The sequence below is a fragment of the Rattus norvegicus genome, chromosome 2 (genome assembly GCF_036323735.1).
Source record: "Rattus norvegicus strain BN/NHsdMcwi chromosome 2, GRCr8, whole genome shotgun sequence".
NCBI classification, from domain to species: domain Eukaryota; kingdom Metazoa; phylum Chordata; class Mammalia; order Rodentia; family Muridae; genus Rattus; species Rattus norvegicus.
In genome coordinates this window covers 209,502,533-209,525,854 of record NC_086020.1, presented here as the reverse complement: position 1 = coordinate 209,525,854, position 23,322 = coordinate 209,502,533, and the positions used below count along the sequence as shown (strand labels likewise).

The window sequence follows — 23,322 nt, the reverse complement described above, 5'->3', positions numbered from 1 at the left end:
AAAGAAAGCAAATCCTTCCCTTGGCTGAACTGAAACCCTAAAGCTATTTAGGAATGTGTTTCTTACAGACAATTAATCACATGCAGGTGTGCCAGAAGAGAAGTATTGATTGCCCTTTTCCAGGCTAGTGGCATTCAGACAGTAGACAGACAAATGCCCTGAGCAAGGGGAAGTATCTTTCTGCTAGGCCTAAGATAGTTTTAACTGTCCATTCCTAAAATGCACAGCATTGGCCCTTAAGCTCCAGCATGGAACTTTCCCCATTCTTCCTTTGCAAGCTACAGACAGATGTTATGTCTCCTACTCACCTTGACACCAAGGTCCTTCATGAGCTCAATCTCAAAATTCACGACATCATATGGGAGCCGAAACTGAGGGATTTCAGAAGTGCTGAACCAAAAAAGAAAAACAGGAAAAGGGAGAACAGGAGTGAAGTTTATCAATCTTGTTAAATATGACGCAACTCGTTCTACTGATCACCATTAAAGGGACAAATAAGCTCCCATGATTATTTACATCATGTGTAACCACTTAGGAAGACAAACATTGTTTTTCCTGCCACAGTAAGGTGTCCTATGTCATAAAAGTAATAGAGAAGCTAATACTGAAGTAAAGGAAATAGAAAACAAGCAATATAATATTAGTCAAAAGCAATTCAAACACTTCACATTATAGAGTTGATTGACTTAATAATCCTATGCTCTATATATTAAACTATCAGAGTAAATATCAATTCACAGTATACACAGAGCTAAATTTTATTTATCTAGACTCACATGTAAATGAATAATTTCTAGCACTTTTTATTTTGTTAATGTTCATCCAAACAGATATGAGTAACTGTCCCCCCGAGGCTTTGATATGAATGTCTCTGATGGTTCACGTCATTTGGCTGATAGACAGACATTCACAATTCTCATGTGAGATGTAACACAATATGACTTCTCGCTATTGGGTCCATTATATTTTATAAACATTAACTCCGACACTGAGCCACCAACCAGGCAGCATACATGAGACAGGACTTCCTGGTCTGGCCTCAGTGAAAGAAGATGCACTAACCCTGAGAGATTTGAGGTCCCAGGGAGTGGGGAGGTCTAGTGGAGACAGGAAGAGGAAGAATGAGATGAGGATATGTGGGAGGGCAGGGTGAACAGGGAGGGAGGGGTAACAACTGGACTGTAAAAAATAAAAGTTAAAAACAAAACTCACTAACTCCTTATGAACATATAGTAAATATTTTCTCCGTCTTTGTAGGTTATCCTCTGAAATAGCTGATTGTCTTATTTGCTATGCATAAACATTTTAACTGTATTTTTTGAACTTCGATTTCTGTGTCTTTGCTTTAGAGCCTTATTCAAGAAACAACGACCAGGCAAATGTACTGAATTTTTTTTTAATGTTTCAAAAGTTTCATAGTTTCAGCATTTATCTTTAATGCCAATCCATTTTAAAGTCGTTTTTAAAGACTAAAAACTTACTTTTATTCTCTTGCATGAGTATACCTAATTTTTCCAGTACTGTGTGTAGAAAAGACTACCTTTTCTAATTATGGCATACACATATTGTTTTCTTGATGTCCTTTTAAAATACTAGCTACCTAAAATTTTGTGAATTTATTTCTGAGTTACAAAATCCTGAGTCTTTTTCTTAGCTCAAGCATTAGTTTTGAGTTATGTATTAGGTTGGGTCAAGCTTAATCTTTTAGTTCAGGATTGTTTGGTCTACTCAGTTTCCTCTGTGCTTCAATATAAGTTATAGAATACTTTTCTATTTTTGAAGTCTAGTAGAATTTTATAGAGATGATATTGTATTCTTTCAGGAGCATGAATATCTTTATGATATTCTACCAATTCATGAATGTAGAATGTCTTCATTTTCTCATGTTCTATGCAGTAACTTCCATCAATAGTTTATCGTTCTTTTATTTATATACATTTCTATGATATATATGTATGTATGTAGCTTTTATAATTTGACTATGATTTTATAAATCTTTTAGATATTTTCTTGTTAATCTACAGAAAATTTACTGCTTTTTTATGGGTTTATCTTGTTCCCTTCAACTTCACTGAATTTGTTAATTAGGTCTCACGGTTAGACTGAACAATAAGACAAGGTAAAGGAATAAAAAGAATACAAGAATATACTTGGGACAAGAAGTCTAAGTGTACCTGTTTGCAGATGCTATGACTATACATAAGAGACCCCTAAAGACTCAGGTTAAGGTTCAGAGTGAGGACAAAGAGATAGGAAGAGAACGGTGGATGAATAATTCTCATAAGTGCAACTGGATTCAATAATTAGTTGACCATCTTTATATCCAAGGTTACTAGAGACATTTTTATCATATCTCAGTGCAGTTTTAATTTTACCCCATATAATGTATTTAAATGTTCTACATTGATGGTAAGAAAATATTTTTTAAAAAGTTTGAACTGAAAAAATTAATATTGAGAAAAATTTGGCAGGGAAGACATCATGTCTTGGGATTTTTAATAACAAAACTTTAATTAATGTTCCTATTCTATTTCTGCCATATTTATTGGCTTATTCATCTTTTCTGCTTCTTCATGATTCGATTCTTTGTAAGCTACAGATTTCCAAGAATTCAATGATTTATTCTAGATTATTCAATATTTTATGTAGAATTTATTATTATAAATCCCCCTGTTCTGTCTTTGGTACTAGATGTCATATCTTTTGGCAATCAATGGTTTTGTTTTTTAGTTCTATCTCCATTTTTCATAATCCAGCTAAAATGTTTCATTATTTTTCTTTATCTTTTCAAGAACACAACACTGTGGATTTGGGTTTTGTTCTTGTTGTTGTTTTTGTTTTTCTAGTCTCTAGTCCATTTCAGTTTTGATTTTCATTATATCCTTACTCTTTCTCTCCCTATGTTAACTGTAAAATGAAATTATTCCTTCACATTATTTTTTTTCAGTTCTGTGGACACCAATGTCATATGGAATCTTCATGTATATGTATATCTGTTTGTATTTACATATAAATATATATTGAACATGAATGTTTAATTTGTGGAAACTAATAACAAGAATGTGAAGAATAAATTTCCAGAGTCAATTGTGGAGGACACTCCCAGCATTTTCTTCATTAATCAGAAGAGATATTATCATGAGAATGATGGTAAAGTTGATTTTTCTGCAAGCAATCCATCAACGAGATGCTGTTTCACCAAAATGCTCTGTATCTATTATTTGATGACAAAAAGTATATTTAGTCTGCTTTCTATTTTCTGACTGTCCAAAACTAGACAAACCTAAAGAGAAAAAAAAAACCACTCAGCCTAGATCATTTAGGAATCCCTTTGAGCCTAAATTAAGAGCACGTATTAAGTGTCTTAAGAACTATTGTTGGAATGAGGTAGGAGAGGAAAGGTAAAATATCTATAACTATCTAGTCTCAAGTGATATGCTCATTTGGATTGAACTCATTTCTGGGATATAGGCATCATGGAATAATTACATGTAGAAGACTGATAGAATCTCATTCGGGAGCCAGAAGAAATACCTTTAGCAAGATTAATAATGAAGCCACTTGGCAGCTACACCAAGACACAGCACACAGTGGACATTGTAGATGGAGAATATTTAGGGGATTTACGAAAGTGTTCATTCACCAGACACAACTTCAGGACACCAAAGGGTACACACAGTTGATTTCCACATTTGGTGATTGATTGCAAACTCAGATGAAGGAGCCACCCAGGAATGACAAAGCTTAATGAAGGAGATGCCAATCAGAAAAACAAACCAACAACAAAAAGCAAACACAAGCAAACAACAAAAATCCCTCTGAAGTTCCATCTTACCAACATCAGAACGGTTAAGATTATAAGCTCAAGAGATATCACATGCTGTGAGGATGTGAAACAAGAGAAACACTCCTCAATTGTTGTTGGGGGTGCAAACGTGTGCAACCACATTGGAAATCTGTCATTTTCTCAGAAAACTAGGGATAGTCCTACCTCAAGACTCAGCTATAATACTTCTGGGCATATACCCAAAAGATGCTCCACCATACCTCAGACAGTTGGTCAACTATGTTCCTAGCAGCTTTGATCATAATAGCCAGAAAATGAAAACAACTTAGATTCCCTTCAACTGAAGAATGGATAAAGAACATGTGGTAATCTAAGCAATGGAATACTATTCACCTAGTAAAAACAAAGGCATCATGAAGTTTGCAGGCAAATGGACAGATCTTGAGGATACTATCCTGAGTGAAGTAACCCATTCCTAAAAGGATATGCGTGGTACGTACTCATTTAAAAGTGGACATTAGCTATAAAGTACAGGATAACTACAAAATTCTCCACAGAACCAAAGAAGGTAAACAAAAAGAAACGACCGAGCAAGGGTGGTTGAGTCTCACTTAGAAGGGGGAATAAAATGGTTATTAAGAGACAAATGGAGAGAAGGAACTGGGTGAGAACGGAGATTGGGAGCAGAATGAGGATGTCGGGATCAGGTGTGTGGAGGGATAGTGAGAGGGCCAGATGGCCATGAGAATGAATGGAGATCTACAACTGACAGAAGTCAGAGCATCTCCAGGACAGGACGGGGACCTGGGAAAAGGGAGGCACCCCAGAATCAGTGGAGGTATCCTTAGCTGTAACACAAAGTAATAAGAATATACTGAAGAAGCTACGTCCTGTAGCAGGCAGGAACTCCAATGGAGTAATAGGGTCATCAACCTTCACACAGAAATTGTGACACAAAATTTATCTTGTCTTCAGGAAATGCAGGGATTGAGGATAAAGCAGAGCCTGAGGGAACAGCCAACCAATAAGAAGCCCAAATTAAGACCCATTCCATGGACAAGCACCAATCCCTGACACTATGAATAACAGTTTGTTATGCTTGCAGACAGGAGCCTAGCATGGCTGTCCCCTGAAATGCTCCCCTTGCCAGCTGATTCAGACAGATGCAGACACTTACAACCAAGGAGTGAATGGAGCTTGGGAACTCTGGAATAAGAGGAAAAATTGCAGGTCCGAAGGGGATAGGAACTCCATAGGAAGACTAACAGAATTAACTAACCTGACCCCCTGGGACTCTAGAAGGCTGAACCCCCAACCGAAGAACATACCCAGGCTAGACCCAGCCCTCCTTGCACATAGGTAGCAGATATGATCTTCCTGTGGGTCCTAAACAACTGGATCAGGGGCTATCTCAAAAGCTGTGGCTTGTATTTGGGATATGGTATTCTAGTTGGGATGCCTAGCCTGGTTTCAGTTGTAGAGGACACACCTAGCTTTGCAGAGAATTGAAGTGCCAACATGAGAGGATACCCAAAGAGGCACCTGTTCAGAAAAAGGGAGGTGGATAGGGAGAAGAACTGAGGAAGGGGTGATGAGGAGGGGAGCAGTGAGCAGTGAGCAGGATGTAAAGTGAATAAGTAGAAAGAAAAAAAGAAAGAGAGAGAGAGAAGGAAGGAAAGAAGGAAGGAAGGAAGGAAGGAAGGAAGGAAGGAAGGAAGGAAGGAAGGAAAAAAGAAAAACAATGGACAGGGTGTGAATGTGAGCATCTGATGTTAAGAAAGAGAATCCTTGGAAGATACAGAATTTTAAATAATTACACAGATCTATTAGGAACAATGGGAATAAATGACATAAACTCTGGGGCCAGCAGAAGGACTCAGAAGGATAGAAGATAAATTGGATATAAATGGTTATTTCCCAAGTTTCTTGTAATTAGAAAAATATTTTCTTTTTTTCTTTTGTTTTCTATTAACAATTTGAACTTTCAAAAAATATATTTTTGTTTGTGGTGACCATAAATTCTTCACTACAGACAGATGGGTGACAGAAACATTAGAAAATTGCCTTTCTTGTACGTGGATGCTTCTTATGCATAGCGGAATGTATCAGTATCAATTATTTTCAGTTCATTTTATAGCATGCGTCTCATGTCAAAACATTGCTTCAGCTCGTGACTGGATAAGTCTTGGTCCTTAAATTCACATTGTATTACACACTGTAAAATAGTTTTTACTGTTGTACATATTTCATCTAGAAACAGTTACATTGCCAATCATCATGAAATAATACACACATGCATATATGTAACAGGACAGTAGGGTTTGAAAGAACCATTTTAAACACTAAAATAAAGACCCAGTGTTTCCCTGAGTATGTTACTTATCAAAATAACTACATATATATATTAAATAAAAATTAGAAATCAAGAAGTATATGTGTATACTTAATAAAACTTTCCATCATTAATTTTTTTATGTTCAGATATGTTCTCATGTGTGCTAGGATGGCCTTGAATGAATTATGCAGCTGCAGGTGACCTTGAATTCCTGATATTCCTGTACTACCTCACAATTGTCAGCGTCATGGGAGTTACTGTCATGTCACACTTTTTAAAAATTTTGACATAGTCTAAAATCTTTCAAGTTTTTTCTATTAAAAAAGATTTGGTTAAAAACAAATGCAAAATACCTGGTAATTTTATTAAAACAACTGATTATCCTGAGTACATCGGGGATCCTATCCTAGATATATTTTACTGACTTTTATGATTTATTTAAAAGCGATTTTGTACTAATTTTTAAGATATAAAAGAATCTGCGTGAATGCATGAGAAGCAAAAATACAGAATTAAGTACAAAATGAAGCTGATGCCTTCCAGATTAGAATATTTACATTGATATTGAAAGAGTCCGAGAGGCCTCTGTAAGGGAGAAAATAAACCCACACGGAAGTTTTGGGGTTGTCATTCTTAGCTCTGCAATGACTTCCTAGTCTTCCACAGTGATGCAGAGTTCCCCTACCACGGACAGTACAGGAGGATGAGCTCCCTACCCAGTATTGTGCCCAAGAATTAGAAAGACGCAAAGAGCACCAGTGGAAGGGGAAGCCCTTGGTCCTGCTAAGACTGAACCCCCAGTGAACGTGATTGTTGGGGGGGGCGGCAATGGGGGGAGGATGTGGAGGGGAACACCCATAAAGAAGGGGAGGGGGAGGGGTTAAGGGGATGTTTGCCCGGAAACCGGGAAAGGGAATAACAATCGAAATGTAAATAAGAAATACACAAGTTAATAAAAAAATTAATTAAAAAAAAAGAAAGACGCAAAGAGAAGAGAAGAGAACAACATTTCAAAACAACAGGAGGAAAAGAAACATATTTAACCACGAATTTCAAGAAGTCTTTCCCAGTAAAAATGTTCAAATATATAAAAACAAACATTTAGTGCTAATTTATATAAATTACTCCACATTCGAATGGAAACTAAATACAGAGATGCTAAGAACCACAATCATGTACTAAAATTGGCAGCCCATAATAATCCCCAGACAAGGCTGCTTCCATTTTCAGCTTCTTGTGAAAATGCAATTAAGGGGCAAAAAGATTTTCCCTCATCTACCAGGGTACACAACAATTATGCTCATACTTTAAAAATTAACTTACATATTCACTGATGTGTATAACGGGAGATGAGGAACCTGCCATGTTTATACATATGTCGTCATCCATAATGCTCTTCCTCATTAATAAAGCTGGGGAGAAATGGCACTGAGAAGACTGCCAGCATCCTCACAGCAAAATTAAATAGAGAAACTTATTTCCTCGACTAAACTTTAAAAATGAGAATTCCTCAATACCGATAAGTAAGTAGTCAACTCATAAAATTATTATTTCTCCACCATCGGCATGATTTAAGGTTTTGATGCTCCCTATGGGGTTATCCTATTTTGTGAGGCTTTTGTTTGGAGAGTCATGTAGTTTTGTTTAATGAATCAAATAGTATGACGAAATACCTGATAGAAAGGTATACATGATTCATACATTACAGTTTATCTCAAAGAAAGAGCACTTTGATAATTCCCTATTATCTGGAAATATTGGAAAACCACTGGGGAGCTGGCAGAAGAACTGGGAGATCGGAGGGAGATTGCGACCATAGGAAAAACAATGTCTGCTGGTCTGACTGCCAGTGCTCCCAGGGACTAGACCACCAACAAGGAGTATACAGGGAGGCATCCATGGCTCCAGATACATATGTTAAAGAGGATGGCCTTGTCTGACTTCAATGGGAGAGGAAGCCCTTGGTTCTGTGGAAATTTGATGCCCCAGCATAGCGGGATGCTAGAGCAGTGGGGCCAGAGAGAATGGGTGGGTAGGGAAGCATCCTCATAGAGCAAAATGGAGGGGATAGCGGGCGAATGTGGGATGGGGAGTTTGTGGAGGGGCAGCCTGGAAGTGGGACTATCAGTTGAGATATAAGTGAATGGAATGATTAATAGTAAAAAAGGAAAATCATCTGATCAATTTTAAATTTATATATTTATTACCCATTTTATAGATACCAAGAAACAGAAAAAGTATCATAAACCTGTCAAAATTAAACTTATTTTCTGACTATCAAATATGATGAAGTCATTGCTTAACAAAGAGTAAAGTAGCTACAGAACTCTCAAGTGCTAATTATAGAAACATAATTCAAACATTTGTAACTTAAAATCTGTGAATTTTAATACAAGTGACTTGGAAATGATAATAACAATTTGATTGATATAATAAAGATATAATAAGGTTAACATGCAATTTTTTTATTTTATACCAGATGTTATAAGCAATATCCATTTCTTATTTCAAATAAATTTTATGAGCCTAAACATAGTACATGTGTAATCTGTTTTAGGAAAGCAAGCTCCCTTCTTTACATTCGCTTATTGGTACACAGTGATCAGTTTCTATCATCATTTTTGGTCTACGTGGGATATAATAATTATCTGATTAAATCTTCATTCACAATAATAATACAGACTTATAACAAATGTTGAAAACACACTGACTGTAGAAAAACACTATAAAATGTACTCTGAAAGTGAACATTTATGGCAAAAGTAGTAGTTCATATAAATTAAAATAATTGTGCAAAACATTTTCGGTGATAAAAAAATTCCTGTTTTGTTTCTAATACCACAAACTTTCCCTGAGATCGGCAACTTCAGAAGAAGATAGAGAAATTGATACATCAATCTTCCTTAAATACAACTTCAAACTTTCAAGTGAATGACATCATCGGAATTTGAGTGTTTTGGAAAATACCATGTAAGATAGATTCCATCTGTAAGCTTGAAGTAGCTCTGCCCATCCCAAAAATTGAGGGACTTTCACCTCAGTATTTTTGATATTGAAAATACACAAATTAATCTAGGGATTACCTTAAGCCACCAACGTATTCTTGCTTTTCAAATATGGTGATGTCGGAATAGCCCAGTCGAGCCAGAAAGGAGGCACAGCTTATACTCGCAGGCCCAGCTCCAAACAGCGCAATTTTTGCTGAGTAAGCTTCCGGCATATGTTCCGGAGGAGGCAGCAACGGGCTTCTGATCTGTGGGATGTTCATCGCTTTGAACACCTATGGAGAAATCAATTGTGATGATTAAAATTTTAAATTAAATTTTACATCCTCAAACACATTTTACTGTTTCCACTCGTAATTAGCACCTTAATTAGCAATGAGAATTGAATGTTCCACATAAATATGACAGGGTTGTATTTTGTTAAATAGAATATAACTGTGACCCACGACTCCGAACGTCTGAAAGCCCTGCTTAGAATATGGGGAGAACTTCCAGGAAGCATTTCTGACTCAACATCCTGACTCCCAACAATCAGGAGTGCTAGATGCTCCTTTTCTGAGCCCTCACACTATGGTTTGCACACATCTAATAAAACTGCTTTCCAATGTAGTTACCTCTGTGCTGATTTTCATGCCAGTTAGTGGAATGCTTTTTTCCTTGCATTAGGAAGCAGTTCATGTGTAAAGAAGCAAATTGCCACAGAGCTACCAGTAGGCAACACTAACCTGACTTATGATTTATTAATCAAATGTCTTTATATTCACTTCTAACTGTGACAGAATAGCTTTGGAGGCACAGAAAAAGCCATGGAACCAAATAGCCAGGGCTCAGAGGTGCCAAGATCTAGAGAGAATCAACAACTTTAAGGTAATAGTCTAGGGACCAACCATCCATTCTCTAAATGTGTTTGTCCCTTCTTAGTAAAAAGGAGGAAGGCCTGAGAAAATTTAAGGGGGCCAAATCTCAGGAAACCCAGCTAAATGATCTGGACAATCTGGTAGGACAAGAACAATAATATTTGGGGATAGAGGATCCCAAATGACCTAGAGCAGAAAACACAAAGAGAATTAGCTTAAGTCCTAAGTTGTACAGAGAGAACACCAGGGGTCCAAACAAAACTTCTACAGGGCTAAGGGAGCCTTTCCACATGGCTGATTATCAGGTATGCAGCTGACCTCTGAAAATCTGCAGTGTAAGAAGCAAACCAAAGAAAGACAATTATACCTGAGCCAATTGAACCATATAGCAAAATACATAGAATCAGCCCTTATGGTCAACAATAGAGGGACACATTTTCATATATAATGGCTTGTTTTTGATCAGTAGTACATCTAGACTCCATATAAAAATACAAACATTGAAAGCTATTCTCACACAGTCCAGTTAGAACATGGTTTCTGAAGGGGAAACCTGGAAAGGGGATAACATTTGAAATGTAAATAAAAAAATCCAATAAAAATGAGAAATAGATAAAAAAGAATATGCACACCAGCAGACAATTATGTTCACTGTGTCACCAAATAGAAGTTTGTCAAAACATAACAAAATTATAAAAAAAATGCATGCTGTTAAATTTCACACATCTAATAACAGACTGTATAAAATAACCAAATAAATTGGTAGGTAGGTAGGTAGGTAGATTGATAGATAGATAGATAGATAGATAGATAGATAGATAGATAGATAGATAGACAGATAGATAGATAGATTGATGGAATAATGATCAAAAACAAACAAAGCCCCCAAAACCTGTTCTGAACAATGGATAGGAAAGAGTTGGGGAGGTAAACATACAAAAACACATAAGAGCCAAACAACAAAGAATAGAGAGGTGCAAACAGGGCATAACTGGATTCATAAAAGCAAAGACGACAGAATAAGAGAAAAAGGAATGCCAAACCATGAATTTCCCAGAGTAAAAGAATACGTGCCAAAGTGTAGATCACAAAAAGAATGCCAACAGAAATCAGCTTCTTAGCGTCAAAGTGTTGAAAAGCAAAGTCACAATTTAAAGCAAGTTCTAAAATGATCAAACAATAAATAACAATGATAACAAGTAGTCAAAATTGCCTTTACAAATTTCAGGGAGGGAGAATTAGTTTTTTCAGGATTAAGACCCTGATAAGGTTGCCATGCCCAAGTGGTGAGCACTATAAATATGTACATATGAGCTTATGGACACATGGATGAACTCAGAAGGGTTTGCACACACACACACACACACACACACACACACAGAGAGAGAGAGAGAGAGAGAGAGAGAGAGAGAGAGAGGGAGTGAGAGAGATAACTTTAATAATTATCAAAAGAAAGAACATAAATTTGAAAGGAGAGGCTAGGGCAAAGAGGAGTTAGACATAGATATCATAAAAATACATTATTCTCATATATGAAATTATTGCAAAACCACCAATACAATATACTCCAAGGAAAATTAACATTGCAATTTAAATGTGTGGATAAATGCAAGTTAAAATTTGTTGAAGAAAGTAATGAAGTCTGTCCTGTGGAATTTTAAGCAATATAAAAACTAAACTGTGCAACCCTGCCAGAGAAACTAAAAAGTTTTCATACCATAAACCCACCCACTCCCTATGCAGTCAATGCAGTAACTATGACACTGGTGTGAGTTCAGAGAACATTTTCTACCTACGAAGTAGCTACTAAGCCATAGCTAAAGAGTACACAGGCAACTAATGAGGAGGTTTGACATTAAAACTTTTATTCTTTTAAAAATACAGGTGAGAAATGGTACAAACTGATGTATAGGAAAGAAAAATAAACTAAACAAAAGCCCATAAAGAAAAATGCCAATAAGTTAGAAGGTGAGCAGCCTTGTAATGAAAGGAATGACAGAAGCAGTCAGTGAGCATAAAATATTTTTCTCCAATAAAAAAAACCTTACAACTAAATTTTCTGCAGAAGTAAACATACTTCATATGTGAAAATGAATGAGATGTATTTTCTGTGAGATTGTCAGCAATAATAGTAGTCAAAAATTGTTTTAACAATTGTATAACTGTTACTTGAAAGTATATATAAAATGAATTATCAGATTAATAGCCTGAATATGATAGTTCGAATTATAATTAAAACAAAAGATTACAGACATCCACACACTCAATGTAAATGACTGAAAGGTGTATGTGAGCGACAGAAATATCAGTATCAGACATATTAGAAATTAAATAAAGATGTATCGATATTAAAAAATATTTTATAGTAGCACATTTTGGCCATTCAGAATCTGTAGACATTAAATCACATCTTATAGTAGGTAAAATGACACATTTTTTTCACGATTTTGTCTCCAAATTTTGGCTACCAACGGAAGCTGGAGTGACATTGGAATACAGTCATGTCACAGACATACAATAATATCTAATAGATCACCTAAAAGGGCTCTCAGTGTTTAATGCAGAACAAACAAACAAAATGAGGAAACCCAGCAATGATTGATATAAAGAGGATTTTCTTGTGTCTGAGGCATGCAACTTTTGTGTCAAGCTGACCTCATTATAGGCATACCTTTCTGTGCCAACCACTGAGACTAATTTCTGCCACTCAAAATATATGAGTCACTTACCATTGCCTCAGCATGAAAATGAAAGAGCCTTAGCAACAGAAACTGGCGAACACTCTTTCTTAGTCTGAAACAAATGTTCTGCATAGCATTTTGGTATTTGAATTCAAATCCTTTATTATACTTTACCAATAATGCAGGTTTTCTTCTTAGAATACATAAATATTAAGAAAGGACACGACTTTGACTCCATACTTTCATTTCCATGATTCCTACACATACACTGTATTTCAGTTATGTTTTTATGCACCACAAAATACAGGGTGAGCCATGCATGTACAATGGACCACAACATGTGAAGACCCAGGAATATTTGGGATTCAATAATCTGTTACCAGGATGTGGGCTTTGGCAATCAAACTCAGGTTGTCAGGCTTGGCTACAAGTTCTTTAATTGCATCTCACCAACCAGATCATTTTTACTAATGAATATTTAAATTGTTGCAAAATTATTTCTTACACTTTCTTGTAATTTATATTGTTGCAAACTATGAAGCTATTTATAGTGCTTTGATGAACTGTCTAGAGAGCACACATTGCACCTCACACAATAATAGTGGGAGACTTCCACACCCCACTCTCAGCAATGGACAAATCATGGAAACAGAAACTAAACAGAGACACAGTGAAACTAACTGAAATTATGAACCAAATGGATTTAACAAATATCTATAGAACATTTCATCTTAAAAACAAAAGAATATACCTTCTTCTCAGAACCTCATGGTAACTTCTCCGAAATAGACCATACGATCGATCACAAAACAGACCTCAACAGATACAGGAAGATTGAAGAAATCCATGTATGCTATCAGGTCACTGTGGACTAAGGCTGGTCTTCAATAACAACAAAAGTGAGAGAAAGCCCACATACACATGGAAGCTGAATAATGCTCTACTCAATGATAATTTGATCAAGAAAAAAAAACAAAAAAGTTAAGGACTTTTTAGAATTTAATGAAAATGAAGGCACAACATACCCAAACTTATGGGACACAATGAAAACTGTGCAAAGAAGAAAACTCATAGCTCTGAGTGCCTCCAAATAGAAACAGGAGAGAGCACACACTAGCATCTTGACAGGACAACTAAAAGCTCTAGAACAAAAAGAAGTAAATACACCCAAGAGGAGTAGATGGCAGAACATAATCAAACTCAGAGCTGAAATCAGCCAAGTAGAAACAAAAAGAACTATACAAAGAATTAACAAAACCAGGAGCTGGTTCCTTGAGAAAATCAACAAGATAGATAAAAATCTTAGCCAGACTAACCAGAGGGCATAGAGACAGTATCCAAATTAACAAAATCGGAAACAAAAAGGGACACATAAAAACAGAACCTAAGAAATTCAGGACATTATCAGATCCTAGTACAACAGCCTATACTCAACAAAATGGGAAAATCTGGAGGAAATGGACAATTTTCTAGACAGATACTAAATACAAAAATTAAATCAGGATCTGATAAACCATGTAAACAGTCCCAGAACCCCTAAAAATATAGAAGCAGTAATTAAAAGTCTCTCAACCAAAAAGAAAAAGAAAAAGAAAAAAACCCAGGACAAGATGGGTTTAGTGCAGAATTCTATCAGACCTTCAAAGATCTAACACCAATACTTTCCAAACTATTCCATGAAATGGAAACAGAAGGAACTCTATAAAATTCATTCTATGAAGCCACAATTACACTTATACCTAAACCACACAAAGACCCAGCAAAGAAAGAGAATTTCAAACCAATTTCCCTTATGAATATCGATGCAAAAATATTCAATAAAATTCTGGAAAACGGAATCCAATAACACATCGAAATGATCATTCACCATGATCAAGTAAGCTTCATACCAATAATGCAGGGATTGTTCAATATATGAAATCCATCAATGTAATCTACTTTATATACAAACTCAAAGGAAAAAAAAACACTTGATCATTTAATTAGATGCTGAGAAAGCATTTGACAATATTCAACACCCCTTCATACTAAAAGTCTCAGAAAGATCAGGAATTCAAGTCCATACATTAACATAATAAAAATTAATGTACAGCAAATCAGTAGCCAACATCAAACTAATTGGAGAAACACTTGAAGCAATCCCATTAAAATCAAGGACTAGACAAGGTTGCCCACTCTCCCTACCTATTCAATATAGTATTTAAAGTCGTAGCCAGAGCAAGTACACAAGAAAAGGAGGTCTAAGGAATACAAATGGGAAAAAAAGAGGTCAAAATATCACTACTTGCAGATGATATGATAATTTACTTAAGTGATGCCAAAAATTCCACCAGAGAATTCTTTTATTTATTTATTTAATTAAATTATTTTTTTTTATTTTTACACTCAAGATTTTTTTGTTAACATATGACTTTTGTTTTTATTAACTTGAGTATTTCTCATTTACACTTCGAGTGTTATTCCCTTTCCCGGTTTCTGGGCCAACATCCCCCTAATTCCTCCCCCTCCCCTTCTTTATGGGTGTTCCCCTCCCCATCCCCCCCATTGCCGCCCTCCCCCCAACAATCACATTCACTGGGGGTTCAGTCTTAGCAGGACCAAGGGCTTCCCCTTCCACTGGTGATCTTACTAGGATATTCATTGCTACCTATGAGGTTAGAGTCCAGGGTCAGTCCATATTTAGTCTTTAGGTAGTGGCTTAGTCCCTGGAAGCTCTGGTTGCTTGGCATTGTTGTTCATATGGGGTCTCGAGCCCCTTCAAGCTCTTCCAGTTCTTTCTCTGATTCCTTCAACGGGAGTCCTATTCTCAGTTCAGTGGTTTGCTGCTGGCATTTCCCTCTGTATTTGCTGTATTCTGGCTGTGTCTCTCAGGAGAGATCTACATCCGGCTCCTGTCGGCCTGCACTTCTTTGCTTCATCCATCTTGTCTAATTGGGTGGCTGTATATGTATGGGCCACATTACACTCAAGATCTTATTCCCCTCCTTGTCCACCCTCCGATTGTTCCTCATGACATTCCTCCTCCCTGTACGCCTTGTCTCTACTAGGATGTCCCCACTCTATCTACCCCACCATACCTCTAAACTCCCTGGGGACTCCAGTCTCTTGAGGGTTAGATGCATTTTCTCTGACTGAACCCAGACCCAAGTGTCCTCTGCTATTTAGGTGTTGGGAGCCTCATATCAGCTGTTCTATGCTGCCTGGTTGGTGATCCAGAGTCTGAGCGCTCTCACGGGTCCAAGTTAATTGAGACCGCTGGTCCTCTTACAAGGTCACCCTCCTACTCAGCTTCCTCCAGTTTTTCCTTAATTCAACAACTTATTAGTGAGCCAATATCCACTTGTTAGTGAGAATATACTGTGTATGTCATTTTGGGTCTGAGTTACACCACACAAGATGATATTTTCTAGTTCCATCTATTTGCCTGCAAAACTCAGGATGTTCTTGTCCTTAATGGCTGAGTAGCATTTCATTGTGTACATGAACCACATTTTCTGTATCCACTCTTCTATCATGGGACATATGGGTCGCTTCTAGCTTCTTGCTATCACAAATAAGGCTGCTATGAACATAGTGGAACACGTGCCCCTATGGCATGGGGGGCATCTTTGGGGTATATTCCCAAGAGTGTTATTGCTGTGCCTTTTCCAATCTTCCAAGGAACCTCAAATTGATTTCCAGAGTGATTGTACCAGTTTGCAATCCCACCAACGATGGAGGAGTGTTCTTCATTCTTCATCTTCACAACTCTTAAACCTGAATAACTTCAGCAAATTGGCTATATATAAAATTAACTCAAACAAATCAGTTTGAGTTAATTTCACTACTTCCACTACTCAAAGGATAAACAGGCTGAGAAAAAATTAGGGAAACAACACCCTTCACAATAGTCACAAATAGTATAAAATACCTTGATGTGTCTCTAAACAAGCAAGTGAAAGATGTGAATGACAAAAGTTCAAGTCCCCAAAGAAAGAAATCAATGACAATCTCAGAAGATGAAAAGATATCTCATGCTCATGTATTGGCAGGATTAATAGTAAAAATGGCCATCTTGCTGAAAGCAATCTACAGATTCTATCCAATCCCCATTCAAAATACCCATTCCCTTCTGAGGTAACACAGTCACAAAAGAACATGCATAGTATGCACTCACTGACAAGTGGATTAGCCTCAAAGCTCAGAATACCCAAGACACAATTCACAGACCATATGGAGCTCAAGAAGGAAGTTCAAAATCTGGATGTTTCAGTCCTTCCTAGAAGGTAGAACAAATTACTCAGGGTAGGTAGAGGGTGGGAGGGACTTGGGAGGAAGAGAGGAGTAAAGGGGGGGAAAGAGGTGCCAGAATCAGGTATGGGAGGAGACTGGGATGATATCCAGAGGGTCAGGAATTTGAGCAGAGTTGTGTAGTAATGGGAGATGGGGAACTTGTGGTAGCCACCAGCAAGCAAGTCACAGATGCCAGAAAAGCAAGAGGCTCCTAGGACCCAACAGGAGTGAAATTACCTGAAATACCAAAAAAGGGGGAGTGAGAGGCTGTAGAGACCATATCCAGAGGTTAAGCAAGGCCCCTGGTTGGGGTATGTGGTCAGACACTCATCTCTAATTTTTCAACCCTGAATGGCCCTTGTCTAAAGGAAATATGGTGAAAAAGTGTGGAGCAGAGACTGAACAAATGGCCATCCAGAAACTGCCCCACTTGGGGCATCCCATATACAGAAACCAAATCAGATACTACTTCAGATGTCAAGAAGTGCTTGCTGACAGGAGTTTGTTAAAGCTTTCTCCAGAGAGGTTCTACCAGTGCCTGAAAAATACAGAGGTGGATGCTCACAGCCAACTGTTGGACTGAGCATGGGGACCCCAATGGGGGAGTTAGAGAAAGGACTGAAGGAGCTGAAGGTGTTTGCAACCCCATAGGAAGAACAACGATATTAACCAACCAGACACCCCAGAGTTCTCAAGGAATAAACCACCAACCAAAGAGTACACATGTAAGGACCCATGGCTCCAGCCACATATGTAGCAGAGGATGGCACTGTCTGGCATCAATAGGAAGAGAGGCCCTTGGTCCTTGGGTGGTTCAATTCTCCAGTTTAGGAAATGCCAGGGTAGTGAGGTGGAAGTGGAAGGCACCCTCATAGAAGCAGGGGGAGGGGGATAGTACAGGGAGTCCAGAGGGGAAACCAGGAAAGTGGATAACATTGGAAATGTAAATACATAAATTATCCGATGGAAAATAAAAAGCACACATTTTCTTTCTTCTTGTTGTATTTGTCTTTGGGTCTCTCCTTTCACCATGGAGGTTCTATGGATCCACAGCAGGTCATCATCATCTATAAAAAGAACATGTGCCTCCTGAGATATCTAGTGACTCTGCTAATGAGGTTGTCATTTGGTTTGAACATATAATTTTATGTGTATGTGTATGTGCATGTATATGTGCATGGGTATGTGCATGTGTATGTTCATGCACATGTTTGTATATGAAATGGGGTTGAAGTTAACATATGCATTCAGGAACCCACAGAGATCAGAAGAGGAAAAAGTTCCAAGGAGCTGTAGTTACTGATGGTTTTGAGTTGCTATGAGGGTGCTAGGAACTGAACCTTGGTTTTCTGAAAGAGCAGTAAATCCTCTGAACATCTGAGATCTTTCGAGACCCTCTCCTATTGATTTATCTTTTCACTTTATTTCTTATCAGTCTTGATGGTTGATTATTTTATGGAACAGTAATGAAAATGTAGTTGAAATTCATTATGCCTTCCAAAATTAATATTTTTACATGATTTCCAAAAATAAATATTTAACATATGCATCTAATATTAATAGTGGAGAGATACAGTTGATTTCATTTAGGAATTATATAAGTGCATATTTGTTTCACATTCAGTTGGGTACTTTTAGTTCTATGAATTAATAATTACAAAATTTAGTTTGCCATGTTAAAATATGACCTTTAGACAGTAGCATTGCAGTCAACAGACTTACATAAACTATAAATTATTTTAAAAATAGTTGGCTACTACCAACTTTGTGGATAGTATAATAGTATCATTGATTATTTAAGGTTATTTTCTGTCCAAAATTTATTATATATGAAGCTAATATGTGGAAATCACATAGAACCGGGTTCATGTAATATCTGCTATGTTGCAATCACTTAGAAGAATAAAACAGTTTAACTCTAAGACACCATGCATTTCCTCTATGATCTCTGGATAATGGTATGCAAATAGAGTAGCAGTTACTTAATAGTATTTAATGTGTAGAAATTTTAGCTTAAGGATATTTATTTTAATTTTTAAGAATGAAACTTTAAAAACTATGAATTATAAATATTGGATCAAATATGTTTTGGGAATATCTGTTAGAATTTATCACAGGGCTGGAGGCTTTAGCAGGTCCAAAGGAATGCGGAATGTAAATGGTCAGTCTCTGATACATGTATCCAAAGACCTACAATACAGTATTGAGTTGACAAGGAACACCCAGCCCTGCTCAGCATGTTAACTTACGAACAATATCCTTGTCTGCTTTGTTTTGCCTTTTTTTTCTCTCTCTTTGTACATTTTACATTACAGTAGTGTTTCACCCTTAGGACAAAGCGTTAAAGTGGTCTGGTACTATAATAAGACTGCTTGGGTCAAATCTCCTTGTAGCATTTCTTATGGTGCAAAGTATTGAAGAAATCCTTTAACATCTTTCATTCTCTAACTATTAACTTCAAATGGGGATAATAAAATCACAGAAGAGCACTATGAATTAATTAAATGACCATGTACGAAAGTACAATGAATAAATTAGTTAATTACATGAATTAGTCTAGTATACATAACAGTCTCAAAAGGAAACTGGTCACACAACAAATGTTTACATTCTGAGATAGATACAGTATATTTAAAGTCAATTGTCACAACATAGAGGCAGCTACCTAGATATAATTATTCCAAATCGAATTTATTAAAACAATAGGTTTTCCACAAGCCTGTGAGAAACTGTCAAGTTACCTTATACGAGAAATGAAGAGGTGTTGCTGTTGGTCTAAGTCCACTCAGCATTTGGTGGTATTAGTATTCTGTATTTTGTGTTTTGGTATCACATAATCTAAATGTGGATTCAAAAATAAGATGTTGGAATCTAATTTACAATGTCAGAAAGCAGAGTTTGAGGGATGTGGTTAGGTGATAAGGGTTCTAGAGGGAGAATGTTATTGGTAATTTGATGAACTGGAAAAATCTTTGTAAAAAAGAAACAAACAAACAGACAGCACCTTCCACATGGTAAAACACAGAGGAAAAGCATCATCTAAGAATCAGAAAAACAGACTCTCATCAGAAATAAAAGGAGCACCTTAATCTATGACTTTCCAGGATCTAACACTGGAAAATCTGTTGTTTGCAACCTAACTAGTTCAAGGTACTCAATAGAGTAAGGTAACAGATCAATAAATGTGCTGGTATTAGGTCGCACCCTTCTTCGTATCCCTGATGATGTATAATGAGAACTACCATTTCTCCTCTCACTTGCCCAGCAGTATATCTCTCAAGAAGATCCGTGGCAAATATTTTGGGCAAATTTGTGAGTTTTAAGGAAATACGCTCTATTTTACATTAACAGCTCTTTATCAGACATGTCCACTGTATTGTAGTATGCCTTTATATTTTCAAGTTCTTGTCAAGCAAATAATTTCAATGCTGAAAAATTTCAAATTCTCAATAATTTTCTTAGATTCTATCTTTGATGTTGTATCAAAAAAGTCATAAACAACAGCGAGGTTTCCTGAACTTTCTACCTCATGATAGTACAAAATCATGAGTTTCCTCATTCACATGTAGGCTCAAAATGCATATGAAATTAATGTTTGTGAAGGGCATGTCCATGTCCAAACACCTTTGTTTGGTTTCAGCCCATGTGTGCTAGGATTGGAGGATACATTGTTGAAAACTCTGCTCCTTCTACAACAATATCACTTTAGAACTTTAGTCAAAGATAATATGAATATATACATGCGAGTTGATGTCTGATCTTTCTACTCTGTTCCAAATGTCTGATTTTTCTCTTCTTTCAATAATATACTCTTTCATTAATGGAGATATAGAGATCAGATGTATAGAAGGATGAGAAATTGCTCTTCGATGTTATGTCAGCTCATATGGGTCTTTCCCATTTGGAGATAAACTCTAGAATTAGTTTTTTCATATCAACAAAATGGTATAACACCTGGGATTACACTGAACCTATGGCTAAGACTGAGAAGACCTGACCTGTAAATAACAGTTGGTCTTCTTAGCATGAGAGGGGTCTATGCCAAGCCATAATTTTACCCCTTATTTCTGCCACCAAATTTTAGTTTTCCTCATATATATCTTTTATTGTTAGGATCAGATTTAGGCCTATATATGTTAATATAAATGATGGTATACCTAAAATTTCTCATTGTACTATTTAAACTGGCATAAAAGTAAAGGTTGACTTTTACATATTTAACCTTGTATCCTCCAGTCATACCATAATTATTTATTAAACCTAAGTTTTTCTTCTTTTATTTAAGCCTTCTTTAACATTGCCATTTAAGGTTTTCTCCATTAATTAATTTATTCACTTTACATCCTGATCACTACTCCTCCCTCATGTATAAAGTACTTTACCCTATCTCTCCTCTCCTTTTCCTCTGACAGGCTGGTTCTCCTCTGGCTTATCCCCCATCCCTGGTACATCAGGTCTCTGCTGGAATAGCATATAATCTCCCATTGAGGACAAACAAAGCAGCCCAGTTAGGGGACATATTTTATAGACAGGCAGCAATTTTTGGGTCAGCCCCATCTCCAGTTGTGGGAGAACCCGTATGAAGACCTTACTGCACATTTGCTACATATGTGCAGGGGGACCTAGGTCCCGCTTGTATGTGCTCTTCTCTTGGTTGTTCACATACTAAGAGCCTCAAGGGTTCAGGTTAGTTGACTCTATTGGTTTTCTTGTGATGTTCCGATCTCCTCCAGGGTCTACATCCTTTCCTCCTATGATTCCATATCAGTCCCCAAACTCCATCCAATGTTTGGCTGCAGGTCTCTGAATCTATTGCAGTCAGCTGCTAAGTGGAAATTTAGACAGGACCAAAGTGCTTCCAGATAAAGAGATTTTCTGCATAAGTAGTCACAATGTCTGTGGACTTCTTCCTTACTTTCTTACCTGAATTTCTTTTTCTGGTCCTATTACATGGTCCTAGCTCTAGATCTCTGTTTCTACATCAGTGTAGCACTTAGAATATTTTACAATTATGTCACTTTTCAATTAGCTTTCCTTATCAAGTATTCTTCAAGGCTGTATTAGTAATCCTTCCTCTTTTCACTCATTACCCATGCCTACTAGGAGAAAATAACCTGGAAGGTAGAATGTGTGGTGGAAAATTGTGGCTCAACGCATGAATACAAAGAGGCCTCAAATAAAAGGGTCTCAGGGGAAGATTAACTTTGCAAGTGAAATTTTCCTTCAAATGGGCCTCACCTGCTCCCAGCCATTCATTTATAAAATCACTAATTCAACATATTGATGTGTTGTATCCTTTAATAATCAAACTAACTGTCAACACTGCCACAGGATAGTCCAAGGCTCTCAATAGATTAGTCTTTGTGAAGACTGAGAGTCTTTCACTACACACAATACTGTAGCTAGAACTATGTTGTAGAAAACATTTTAAGGAACTTCTAGCATGATTACATAGTATAGTCTCTAAGCACCTTGATAAATGTTCTATGAATATTTTTCACTTAATTGCATAACACACAATCTTGTTTGCCCAAAAAGTTACGAGTGATTTTATTCCCAATCTTAAATTCAAAGGCAAGAACAAGAGCTACCTCAAATAGGCAGTCAAGATGGTTTTGATGAATTTCAACCTTCTTGAGCTACAATGATCACTTCTACATATCAGTAAGTTATAAAGGAAAACACCACTACCACAGTGAGACGGAAGGACAAATCTCACACCGAATATTCTTTCAGGGGAGCATTTTCAAATGCATTTCCTGGTATACTCACTCTATTTCTAACCGTTCACTTGTCAGTAAAATACCTTTGGACCATCACTTCAAATTACTATTAGAAACATGGGGAAATATTCTCTACTTTACTGTTTCACAGCAGAGGACAAAGTAATTTAATTTTAGAAATGGAAAGGGTGGCATGTGGAAAAAAGCTGGGAGACTTACCCAAAACCCTCTTCATATTTGGGAGAGAATTTTTAATTTTTCGGTCATTATATACCTCTCTATAAATGAACAATGTAAGACTACCTTAAATGAAAAATAGTTACTAGTCCCTGGAAGCTCTGGAGGTCTGGATGGTTAATATTGTTGTTCTTCCTATGAGGTTGCAAACCCTTTCACCTCCTTCAATCCTTCTCTGAACTCTTCAATTGGAATCTCTGTGCTTAGTTCAAAGATTGGCTGCAAGCATTTGCATCTGTTTTTGTCAGGCTCTGGTAGAGACTCTTAGGAGACATCTACATGTCAACAAGCACTCTTGGCATCAGCAATAGTGTCTGTTTTGGTGTCTGCATATGGGTATGGATCCCCAAGTGGGTCAGTCTCTGGATGGCCTTTCCTTCCATCTCTGCTTTACTCTTTATCCCTATATCTCCTTTAGGAGCAAT

General features: G+C 36.9%; 1 protein-coding gene across 5 annotated transcripts in view; it reads right to left on the bottom strand.

Annotated features, from left to right (window-relative positions):
- Nucleotides 1-23,322, bottom strand: part of Dpyd (dihydropyrimidine dehydrogenase) — an 865,876-nt gene that overhangs the window by 633,923 nt on the left and 208,631 nt on the right. For all 5 annotated transcript variants that reach the window (XR_005500378.2, XM_039103213.2, XM_039103214.2 and 2 more), the window contains exons 6-7: nt 9,206-9,402; nt 309-390 (exon numbers count right to left, since the gene is read on the bottom strand). Coding sequence is in view for 4 of the 5 variants with exons in the window: in XM_039103213.2 (XP_038959141.1) it covers nt 309-390; nt 9,206-9,402 (279 nt within the window). In the remaining variant the exon portion in view is untranslated. The remainder of the gene's footprint in view (nt 1-308; nt 391-9,205; nt 9,403-23,322) is intronic.